Raw genomic sequence first — 12,260 nt, 5'->3', positions numbered from 1 at the left:
TGTATTGCATCATGATGCTTGTGCATTGCACCGTGATTTATTGTGGTTCCTTGCTTGTGTTCTTGCTTTGGGTAGAGCCGGGAGACGAGTACGTGCACGAGGAACCTGTTGAGTACGCTTACGAGGATCCAGCCTTCGACAACTCTGAGAACCTTGCAGGCAAGATGACCATACCTTCGATATCACTTCTATCTTTGCTTGCTAGTACTCGCTCTATCGCTATGTTAGATCTACCTGCCTTTGTTTACCATGCCTACCTATTGCCATGTCAAACCTCTAACCAACCTGTCCTAGCAACCATTGATTGGCTATGTCACCGCTTTTGCTCAGCCCCTCTTATAGCATTGTTAGTTGCAGGTGAAGATGAAGTTTGTTCCTGGTCGAAACATGGATATTTTGGGTTATCACAATATTTCCTGTTTAAATTAATGCACCTTATATACTTGGTAAAGGGTGGAAGGCTCGGCCTTATGCCTGGTGACTTGTTCCACTCTTGCCGCCCTAGTTTCCGTCATACCGGTGTTATGTTCCTTGATTTTGCGTTCCTTACACGGTTGGGTGATTTATGGGACCCCCTTAACAGTTCGCTTTGAATAAAACTCCTCCAGCAAGGCCCAAACTTGGTTTTATCATTTGCCACCTAAGCCCTTTTCCCTTGGGTTTTCGCGAGCCCAAGGGTCATCCTTATTTAACCCCCCCCCCCCGGGCCAGTGCTCCTCCGAGTGTTGGTCCAAACTAGAGCACCGTGCGGGACCATTCCTTGGCAACTTGGATTCGTCGGTACCTGTACGCTTAGCTTATCCGGTGTGCCCTGAGAACGAGATATGTGCAGCTCCTATCGGGATTTGTCGGCACAGCGGGTGGTCTTGCTGGTCTTGTTTTACCATTGTCGAAATGTTTTGCGAACCGGGATTCCGAGACTGATCGGGTCTTCCCGGGAGAAGGTTTATCCTTCGTTGACTGTGAGAGCTTGTGATGGGCTGAGTTGGGACACCCCTGCAGGGTATATAATCTTTCGAAAGTCGTGCCCGCGGTTATGAGGCAGATGGGAATTTGTTAATGTCCGGTTGTAGATAACTTGACACTTGACCTCTTTAAAATGCATCAACTGTGTGTGTAGCCGTGATGGTCTCTTCTCGGCGGAGTCCGGGAAGTGAACACGGTTTGAGTTATGCTTGACGTAAGTAGTTTCAGGATCACTTCTTGATCACTTTTAGCTTCTCGACCGACGCGTTGCTTCTCTTCTCGCTCTCAGTTGCGTATGTTAGCCACCATATATGCTTAGTGCTTGCTGCAGCTCCACCATATTACCCTTTGTCCTACCTATGAGCTTAAATAGTCTTGATCTCGCGGGTGTGAGATTGCTGAGTCCTCGTGACTCACAGATTCTACCAAAACAGATGCAGGTGCCGAGGATACTGGCGCAGAGGGCGCAACTGAGCTGAAGTGGGAATTTGATGAGGCCCTTGGTCGTTACTATGTATCGTTTCCAGATGATCAGTAGAGGAGCCCAGTCGGGACGATCGGGGATCTAGCATTTGGGGTTGTCTTCTTTTCATTTGAACTTGACCGTAGCCGGTCTATGAGTGTACTTGAATGATGTATGATCTTAATTTATGTATTGTGTGAAGTGGCGATTGTAAGCCAACTCTCTTTATCCCATTCTTGTTCATTTCATGGGATTGTGTGAAGATGACCCTTCTTGCGACAAAACCACCATGCGGTTATGCCTCTAAGTCGTGCTTCGACACGTGGGAGATATAGCCGCATCGTGGGTGTTACACAGCTGAGACAAACGGTTGTGCAACCCAGCCATTTTGAGTATATGCTCGCTGACAGAACTGTTTTCCTCCATCTTACAACTGTAGAACTTGTTGGAGATTTCATATCTCTCGACCCGGTCATGGGCTTGGAAAACCATTTTCAGCTCTTGGAACATCTCATATGCTCCGTGTTGCTCAAAATGCTTTTGGAGCCCCGATTCTAAGTTGTAAAGCATGCCACACTGAACCAGGGAGTAATCATCACTACGCGACTGACAGGCGTTCATAACGTCTTGAGTTGCTGGGAAAATGGGTGCGTCACCTAGCGGTGCTTTGAGGACATATGCTTTCTTGGCAGCTATGAGGATGATCCTCAAGTTACGGACCCAGTCCGTACAGTTGCTTCCATCGTCTTTCATCTTGGTTTTCTCTAGGAACGCTTGAAGTTGAGGGCAACATTAGCGTGGGAAAGACAATTTTAGACTAAGTTCATGATAATTAAGTTCACCTAATAAAATTATTTAATGAACTCCCACTCAGATAGACATCCCTCTAGTCATCTAAGTGATACGTGATCTGAATCGACTAGGTCGTGTCTGATCATCACGTGAGATGGACTAGTCATCAACGGTGAACATCTCCATGTTGATCGCATCTACCATATAACTCATGTTCGACCTTTCGGTCTCTCGTGTTCTGAGGCCTTGTTAGTACATGCTAGGCTTGTCAAGTCTACCTAAGTGTTTCGCATGTGTAAATCTGGCTTACACCCGTTGTATGCGAACGTTAGAATCTATCACGCCCGGTCATCACGTGGTGCTTCGAAACAACCAACCTTCGCAATGGTGCACAGTTAGGGGGAACACATCTCTTGAAATTTTAGTGAGGGATCATCTTATTTATGCTACCGTAGTTCTAAGCAAATAAGATGTAAACATGACAAACATCACATGCAAATCATAAAGTGACATGATATGGCCAATATCATCTTGTGTTTTGATATGCATCTTCAAGGTGAGGCATGATCACCATCGTCACCGGCATGACACCATGATCTCCATCATCGTGTCTTCATGAAGTTGTCTCGCCAACTATTACTTCTACTACTATGGCAACAGTTAGCAACAAAGTAAAGTAATTACATGGCGCTTATATTGACTCGCAGGTCATACAATAAATTAAGACAACTCCTATGGCTCCTGCCAGTTGTCATACTCATCAATATGCAAGTCGTGATTCCCATTACAAGAACACGATCAATCTTATACATCACATATATAATTCATCACATCGTTTTGGCCATATCACATCACATAACATACCCTACAAAAACAAGTTAGACGTCCTCTAATTGTTGTTGCATGTTTTACATGGCTGCTATGGGTTTCTAGCAAGAACGTTTCTTACCTATGCAAAAGCCACAACGGTGATATGCCAATTGCTATTTACCCTTTATAAGGACCCTCTTCATCGAATCCGATCCGACTAAAGTGGGAGAGACAGACACCCGCTAGACACCTTATGCAACAAGTGCATGTCAGTCGGTGTAAGGTCGGTCCGGGTCCCTTCATCCCACAATGCCGCCGAGTCAAGATAGGACTAGTAACGGTAAGCAAATTGACCAAATCATCGCCCACAACTACTTGTGTTCTACCGTGCATAGAATCTATGCATAGACCTAGCTCAAGATGCCACTGTTGGGGAACATAGTAATAATTCAAAAAAATCCTACGTGTCACCAGGATCAATCTAGGAGATGCTAGCAACAAGAGAGAGGGAGTGCATCTTCATACCCTTGAGGATCGCTAAGCGGAAGCATTACAAGAATGCGGTTGATGGAGTCTTACTCGCGGCGACTCAAATCGCGGAAGAACCGATCCAAGCGCTGAACGAACTCCACCTGCGCGTTCAACACACATACAACCTGGGGACGTCTCCTCCTCCTTGATCCAGCAAGGGGGAAGGAGAAGTTGAGGGAGAACTCCAGCAGCACGACGGCATGGTGGTGGAGCTCGTGGTTCTTCGGCAGAGTTTCGCCAAGCTTCAACACAGGAGGATGAGGTGTAGGAGGGGGGAGGGCTGCGCCAGAGGAAGGGTGTGGCTGCCCTCCCACCCCCTCAATTTATAGGGTGAAGGGGAGAGGGGGTCGGCCCCCTTAGATGCATCTAGAGGGGAGCGGCCAAGGGGGTGCTTGCCCCCCTAGTTGGGGGGGGGGGGCCCACCCCCTAGGGTTTCCAACCCTAGGCGTCTTGGGCCCTTGGGGGGTGCACCAGCCCACTAGAGGCTGGTTCCCACCCATATTCAGCCCACTTGGTCCCCCGGGGCAGGTGGCCCCACCCGGTGGACCCCGGACACCTTTCGGTGGTCCCGGTACAATACCGATAACCCCCAAAACCTTTCCGGCGACTGAAACTGGACTTCCCATATATAAATCTTCACCTCCGGACCATCCCAGAACTTCTCGTGACGTCCGGGATCTCATCCGGGACTCTAGCGTCACCAAACTTTAAGTGTGTAGACCCTACGGGTTCGGGAACCATGCAGACATGACCGAGACATCTCTCCCACCAATAACCAATAGCGGGATCCGGATACCCATATTTTCTCCTACATGTTCCACGATGATCTCATCGGATGAACCACGATGTCGGGGATTCAATCAATTCCGTATACAATTCCCTTTGTCCATCGGTATGTTATTTGCCCGAGATTCGATCGTCGGTATCCCCGTACCTCATTCAATCTTGTTACCAGCAAGTCTCTTTACTTGTTCCATAAGCATGATCCCGTGGCTAACTCCTTAGTCACATTGAGCTCATTATGATGATGCATTACCGAGTGGGCCCAGAGATACCTCTTCGTCATACGGAGTGACAAATCCCAGTCTCAATTCGTGCTAACCCAACAGACATTTTCGGAGATACATGTAGTGCACCTTTATGGTCACCCAGTTACGTTGTGACGTCTGATACACCCAAAGCATTCCTACGGTATCCGGGAGTTGCACAATCTCATCGTCTAAGGAAAGGTACTTGACATGAGAAAAGCTCTAGCAATCGAACTACACGATCTTGTGATATGCTTAGGATTGGGTCTTGTCCATCACATCATTCTCCTAGTGATATGATCTCGTTATCAATGACATCCAATGTCCATGGTTAAGGAAACCATAACCATCTATTGATCAACGAGCTAGTCAACTAGAGGCTCACTAGGGACATGTTGTGGTCTATGTATTCACACATGTATTACGGTTTCTGGTTAATACAATTATAGCATGAACAATAGACAATCATCATGAACAAGGAAATATAATAATAACTATTTTATTATTGCCTCTAGGGCATATTTCAAACACGTATGTCGGTGTACCAGTAGGCACATGAGGAACAACTGTACAACATGTTCCTCCTGGAGCGGTACAACCCGTTCCTTCTGGAGCGGCACAGGCTGGCGGAGGGCCAGATCTACGGCCAGTGCGCGAGTGAGGAGGTCGTGGCGGCCATGCCCGCGGCAAACCCCACTTTCGTGGCGGAGCAGCGTGCCATCTATGATGTTGTCCGCTCTCAAGCCGCCACTCGCTAGGAAGTGGCCACCGCCGAGGCGCAGCTCCAGGGGATTGTGGAGGAGAACAATGCCAGTTGCGCCTCCTATGCGCAGCCGACGAACAATCATGTGGCCCGGTGGGACCACGATAGTGCGGGTGCCACCATTTCCATCGTGGACCTCATGTCCACCGGCGACGGACAAGGCGGGACTCCGAGGATGAGTATGGCACGAGAGACGGCAGGGCCTTGTGTTCCATGTGGGCCAGTCTGTCTCCCTATTCTACATTTTCTCGCCGGAGACCGCGACTTCACTTCATCGATCTTACCGCCAGTGGCCATGAAGACGGCAGATGGAGGACAAGAAGGGTTTGGACGTCGGACGTCGTCGCCGTAGGATAGGTTTAATGTCGGGTCGTTTTATTTTTTGTTTTAAATGTTCGAAATCTAATAAAAATCCGCGGCGTTTGTATGAAATCCGTTATGTTTGTACAAAACCCGGTCGTGTTTGCATGAATTTTATCTGGTTTGTTGAAATTTGTTTGAAATATATGCAGGCAGCATTGAATGGCGACCTTCCGCATTCATGTGCATGGACTGATCCCCTTTTCACGGACTGATGCGGAAGAAAAATTATAGGTGGTCGTTGGAGATGCCTTAAAGGCTGTGAATATGACAACTCTGCTATACTCGTATATCAATTGACCACTATACACATCGGACCAAAAGATCAATCTGAGACGTCAAATTAACGACATGCCGTCTGAATCCAGTTTTTTTTTCACGTCAGAAGAAACAAGCACCACCGTAAAATGCCGGTCAGGTCTGCGTGGTACGTCCACACTTACAAAATCACCGATGAGAAAGATCAACGAATAATAAACCAAGTAAAAAAGTTCTCTAAAAAAACGTGCTAAAATTATTAACCGACACGCATGCGCGACACTGGCGCGCACGGATCACAAAACTCTCGGAAGAAAAGGAAGTAATCGAACGAAGATCGGTCCACGGTTCAGCGCCTGGCGGGCGCGGGGTCGGCCTTGATGCCGCTGGACGGGTCGGGGTCCACGGGCTGGGTGGCGCCCCCAGCGACCGCCGCGGCGGCCTGCGTGCCGGCGCTCTTGGCCGCGTCGGCGCCGCCGGCGACCTCCTTGGCGAAGGGGATGGACTCCGCGCTGCTGTCCGCGGCGGCGAGCGGCGCCGCGGCGAGGGCGGCGAGCAGCAGGAGGGCCGCGAGGGCGACCGCGCGAGACATGGCGAGGGCGTGCGGCGGCCGGACTGGCAGTCGAGTGCTCGAGTTGCTGGCAGTGCGGGGCAGGAGAGGACGGTGCACCGTGCTGGAGCGTGGGCGAGCGTATATATATGAGCAAGGGCGGGAAGGGAAGGCCAAGGTCCGCCGCGGCGCGCGGCCATGGTCATGGCGGGTGGCCGCGCGCGAGCCAGGGGCTTGCATGTTTTTGCATTGGTTGGTGATCGCGTGGACATGTGCCCTGCTGTGGTGCTGTTCTTGCGTGCTAATCGCTTGACCATTTCTTGGGCATTCCAAGCCTCTTGTGCTGCGTAGCATGCATCTTTACTTCTTCAGTTGTGGTCGTGCAGAATTTGCTAGATGAGTGCCAGTTTCCGAGGGAACATATCCGAAATCTTTGGTTGCTCTCATCTCCATTGTGCTCTGAACCAAACATGATCAACCACGGGATAGTCGGTGAACCGAGCACGCTTAGTCGTAGAACTGTTCAACTAAGTAGTTGGGCATTTCTCGGCCTACAAATGCACATACAGTTGCGCCCCACTTTAAGCTCATCCGGTTTAAAGATGACATGTTTATTAGGTGGCAAGAAATCAGTGAATCCACCCCGAGTAGTTATCTTCTATATCTAAATAATTAGCCTCCACTAACCTATTTTCCTCAACATGGTACACATCCTATATGAGCATGCCAACATGCATGAAAAAGACTCACCACAACATGCTAATATGCATGGAAAAAGATTTTGCTAAAAATTGTATATACTAAATCATATGTATTATAAAATTTAGTTCTTATATTATTAATTTATTTATATCTAATATTTTAGCCTCTTCTCTCTTTTTTGATTACCTTCCTCGCGTATGTATAAGACCGAATACATTCTTTTTCGAAATCGATTTCGATTTTTCTCATCATGCACACATGCCACTTGAACATGCAATGAGAAATGTCCACCTCAACATGTAAATATGCACGGGAAAAGACTGAAATCAATAATTACATATAGTGACTCATATGTATATTTTAAATTTTAGTTCATATATTAATAATTTAAAATTCCTACTCATATCATCTAGTATTAAGTAAAAAGGGATTGTAACTTAATGGAAAAAGCACTCTGAACTTGTAATCCCGGTCTATTTTGGACCCTAGACCTGTTTGGCACACTGGGAATAAGAAAATCCCGGCCGGGATAACCTGCTACTCTGAATTTGGGCCGGCCCACTATAACACAACAAGAAATCATGAACTTTAAAATATATTCGCGCATTTCTAAATTATCCAGCAGTTAAAAAACATTCCTGTTTTCTATTTATCGCACAAATTTAATTCATTTTGTGTTTTGAATTTTTTCTGGAATTTTGAAATTCTATTCGCATTTTTAAAAGTTGCTTGTGATTCTAAAAACAACTATAAACATAAACATAATTTTAATGTGTGAATGCTTTTTGAAAATTTAGAAAATAGGAACAAATTTCGAAATCTGAACAAATTGTAAGAAAATATTTTGTGACATCTAAAAAATATCGCAGGTTTTATGAAAATGTACGGACCAATTCAAACAAATGTTTATATAATTTATAGTAATATTTGTGTGATTCAAAAAATGTTTCGTACAATCGAAAAAATGTAGCATTTCAATAATGTTCATGAGTTTCAAAAAATGTGTTTGTGACATTTTCAAACAAAAATGTGTGTACAGTGTAAAGAAAAAGTGTGCGTGTTGTAAAAATTTGTGTCTTACATTTAACAGAATATACTTGGCATGTTTTGAAAACAGTGTCTACATATTTAAAAAATGTTGAACCATGCAGAAGAGTGTACGTTTGGTTTCATAAAATGTTTATTGTCATTGAGAAAATGTAAACATGCATTTGGAAAAAATATAACCATGTATTCAAAAAAATGAAAAAAATTAATTTAAAAATGTACATAATGTATATGGAAGTATCAAAAGTTTATCAAAAAATATTTTATGTGTGCGTTAAAAATGTACATTGGACAAGAAGAAAAAATAGACATGAGTAAAAAAGAGAAAAGAAAAAAAAACAGAGCAGTGCGCGCACGCGAACGACGACGTTAATGGGCTGGCCTAATTCAGCAAATACCGGCTAAGTCCGCTCAAGGTTTAAAATAGACCGGGATAAGGGAGTTTGGTGTGCTGATTTCAGGGATTGAGAGTTCAGGGTTTGATTTAGCTTTCGCCGACAAATTCAAGGTTTGTTTTGAACTTTTTCCTAACTTAATTGTTGCAATAAGGATAACTTCATCTTATTGGGAGGTCGGTATCGGTCAAAAACCGTGACATGTATCCAAATATAATACTAAGAAGTACAATGAAAATCAGAATCACAACAAATTTGTCTTAGTGAGGCTTCTAAAAAGGAAACAAGATCATCAAGAGAAACAGAAAGAAGCACCAAAAGACATATGTGGTACATGAATTTATATGGGGAATTCTCTTTGTAAAATTGTAAAAAGAAAAACTACCACGTGTATGTGGGGTTTATCATCTAGAATTACAATATTAAAGCCGATTGTACTCAGAGCCCATATATGTGAATAATACATTGGAGCCTAGAATATAAGATTAGAATAGCATGCCTTTTTTCTTTCTACCAAGAAAAGATGCCAGCGGTGCCATATATTCTATTCAAGCACATATTACACTGAGTATAACAAAGCCCTTGGGGATAAAATCTGCAATAGAATGTAATTTAGGGCACCGAATTTTTTGCATCATAGGGAAGCACACACAAGTTTTCTAAACCTTGGAAAATGTATGGGTTATTTTCAAGGGTATGTGTGAGTTTTTCTGTGTGTGTGAAAGACCCCAGCCGAACAATTACAGTGGGCTACAAATGCTACAAATCAACAACAGACATACTCCAAAATAACCATCAACTATCCTCCAAATTAAATACCTACACAAGCCTTTAGTACACTTTTTTGCAGAATTATGATCCCCCAAAATACATATGCAGATTTTTCGAATAAAAAAGGATGTGGAGTATGGTAATGGCAAAAACTGTCTTGTGTTCTTTTATGACCTGGAACACATGTTCCAAGTGTGATTTTAAGATTTTGTACGTCTATATATGGGATTATGGAGTATAATTTCTTCCAACGTGTGGTAATCCTCTTCTTTCTTTCTTGGATTTGCTAGAAGTTGTTTCGACGGCTATTTGTCTGTGGCGTAACACCCTGAATTAGGACCACAATAGCCAAGGGTCATTTCCAGCCAGTATGGCATTTGTGAAAGGCGAGTCTGGTGGAAGGAGTGGCATTTTTGCAAAACTTCCATGGTAGTTGGTCTAATTAATGGCAGTTTTGTGTAGGATACTACCACCCTCGTTTAGCTAGGGCCTTCGTCACGATTGGCCTCCTAACGAACGTTCACCAGATAGCATTTTCTCTAAATTATTATTGCGTTCACTTACGACATATGAGAATGTGTGTTACTTAAAAATGATTTGCAAGCTGAAGGGAGCCATATATATGGTAACACAGAAATATTTGATTCAATAAATACTATTATTACAAATAACACGAATTAAGGAACACGACAAATAACACGGCTCATAATAACACTTGAAAAGACGGAAAAACAAAAATTTGAATTACGACGGCATCCTCCTAGCAGGGCAACAGGCCTATACGTAGTAGTATTATTATTGTCTCGAAACTAAAATCCATGCGGACGATCTGATCAGCATCGAACGGATCCTTCCAAAGGGCATGCACTCGGGTTCACTTGTCGTCGTTGTCGTCGTTGTCGGGCGAGAGGCCGGCGATGCCCTCAGGCCCGGGGGCAGCCGCCGGTCCATCGGAGGGCCCCTCCGCGGGTGAGTCGGCGGCCGGCGCGTCGGCCGAGGGGGCGTCGGAGGCCTTCTCCTCCTTGGCGGCCTTCTTGGCATTGGCCAACGGCGCGACGGCCAGGGCGACGAGGAGGAGCGCGGCGAGGATGAGGGCCGTGCGGCGGGCCATTGGCTCAGCTGCGTCGACTACTGCGCTTCCTGGTGGTGGCGGTGGCGGTGGTGGTGCTGCTGTGCGTGGTGTTCTCTGAGGCTTGGTTCGCTGTGGATGTGGCGTGGGGAGAGGCGTCGGAGCGGTGTTATGTAGCTGCCGGAGGTGGCTATTTCTGGGCGGGGCTGCCTGGATGTTGCGTCGCGCGTGGTTCTGGGCGGTGGCTACGGCGTAGTGGTGGCGCGCGGTTGTAGGTAGCCGCGGGACGGGTTCAGATCCTGTTCCAGCCGGTGGATGGATCTCCACTCCTTCTGACCGAAGTGCAAGTTTGGTGTTTGTTGTCCCCACTTGTTTTTGGTGTCTTTTTTTTTTTTACAAAACTTTGTTTTTTGTTTTGACACTGCTTTGTCTTGCCGGCCCCCTCCAGCACACCACAGGCCTCCACCCCGACAATCTTCTACTGGGCCTGGGCTATTGTCGTTGTTAGGGCACCCATAATGTGTGCCAAATTGCCAAATTGAGTTTCAGTTTCTGACAGCGTCATCACACATTGTGGAGACAAGTGCCGTAGCCAAACCAATGTGCACCGAAGCTTCTTCGTGCTTCGGTGCCAAACTTCCCAAGGCAATAAAATACTACTCCCTCCGTCCGAAAATACTTGTCATCAAAATGAATAAAAAGGAATGTATGTAGAACTAAAATACATCTAGATACATCCCCTTTTGTTTATTTTGATGACAAGTATTTCCGGATGGAGGGAGTATATGGATCTCACCAAACTGACGCGGACAATGTGGGATTGGCATATATGTGGCAATTTTTCTAAACTATTACTCCCTACTTTTCAAAATATAAGGCGTCGTTTGACTTTTCTCGTCTTTGTTGCACAACTGTAACTATGATTTTCACATATTGAATGTCCATAAAACTAGTATACAGACATATGAAATAAATTTGTTTGGCAAGATAAATATGACAATGCCATTTATATATGTTCAATCCATATACTTTGATATATATTAGCGGTTAAAGTCATGCATCAAAGACCGTGCAAAGTCAATCGCGCCTTATATTTTAAAAAGGAGGGAGTACTATATTTTTACAGTGGGGCCTACTATGAGGCTGTTGTACACAATACGAGAAACATGTACACTGTGGAGAAGAGCTATTTGAGATTAATGTCAAAGTTCTGACCACGTCACAAATTTGGCATCATGACATTGTGGGTGCCCTTATTGTCACTGTTGTTGTTGTTGTTGTTGTTGTTGTACAAGACAAAAAGTATTCACATGATGGGTCAAGTAAAGAGATGGTAAAATAAAAGGGTTATGGTAAAAAAGGGTTTTAAAAGTGGTACACATTGCACATTTTAATAAAAAAAGATCTAGCCAAAGAAAAGGTCACTATAAAAAGTCCCATGCACAATACACACACGGAGAGAGAAAAATTGTTGCAGCACATGTCTTCTTTTTGATAGGCAAGTTGTTGTCCTATTTTGAATGGGAGACTGCAAGTTGTTGTTCTATAAAAAATGATACTCAAAACATGTGTTGTTGTGTGCACAACTAACAATGTTAATAAAAAATCATGAGAAATTAAAATGTTTTCATTTTTTTAATATCCATGAAACTTAAAAATGTCCATGGGCCTAAAACAATCTCGTAAATTTAATGTTCATCATGTGTTTTAAAAATTTCAATGTGCATTTAAAAAAGCATCATTATAAGAAATATT

The 12,260-nt window shown here is 44.7% G+C and overlaps 1 protein-coding gene across 1 annotated transcript; it reads right to left on the bottom strand.

The window, feature by feature from the left end:
- Window positions 1-6,044: 6,044 nt before the first annotated feature.
- LOC123116338 (uncharacterized) lies at window positions 6,045-6,655 on the bottom strand. Its single transcript, XM_044537303.1, has one exon. The coding sequence runs from the start codon at window positions 6,561-6,563 to the stop codon at window positions 6,321-6,323; it is 243 nt and encodes an 80-aa protein (XP_044393238.1). The 5' UTR covers window positions 6,564-6,655; the 3' UTR covers window positions 6,045-6,320.
- Between the last annotated feature and the right edge of the window lie 5,605 nt (window positions 6,656-12,260).

The sequence above is a fragment of the Triticum aestivum genome, chromosome 5B, assembly GCF_018294505.1.
Source record: "Triticum aestivum cultivar Chinese Spring chromosome 5B, IWGSC CS RefSeq v2.1, whole genome shotgun sequence".
NCBI classification, from domain to species: domain Eukaryota; kingdom Viridiplantae; phylum Streptophyta; class Magnoliopsida; order Poales; family Poaceae; genus Triticum; species Triticum aestivum.
This window is presented reverse-complemented; position numbering and strand designations above follow the sequence as displayed.

Coding starts and splice junctions, on each gene's coding strand:
- LOC123116338 (XM_044537303.1), bottom strand. CDS start 6,563: ATGTCTCGCGCGGTCGCCCTCGCGGCCCTCCTGCTGCTCGCCGCCCTC.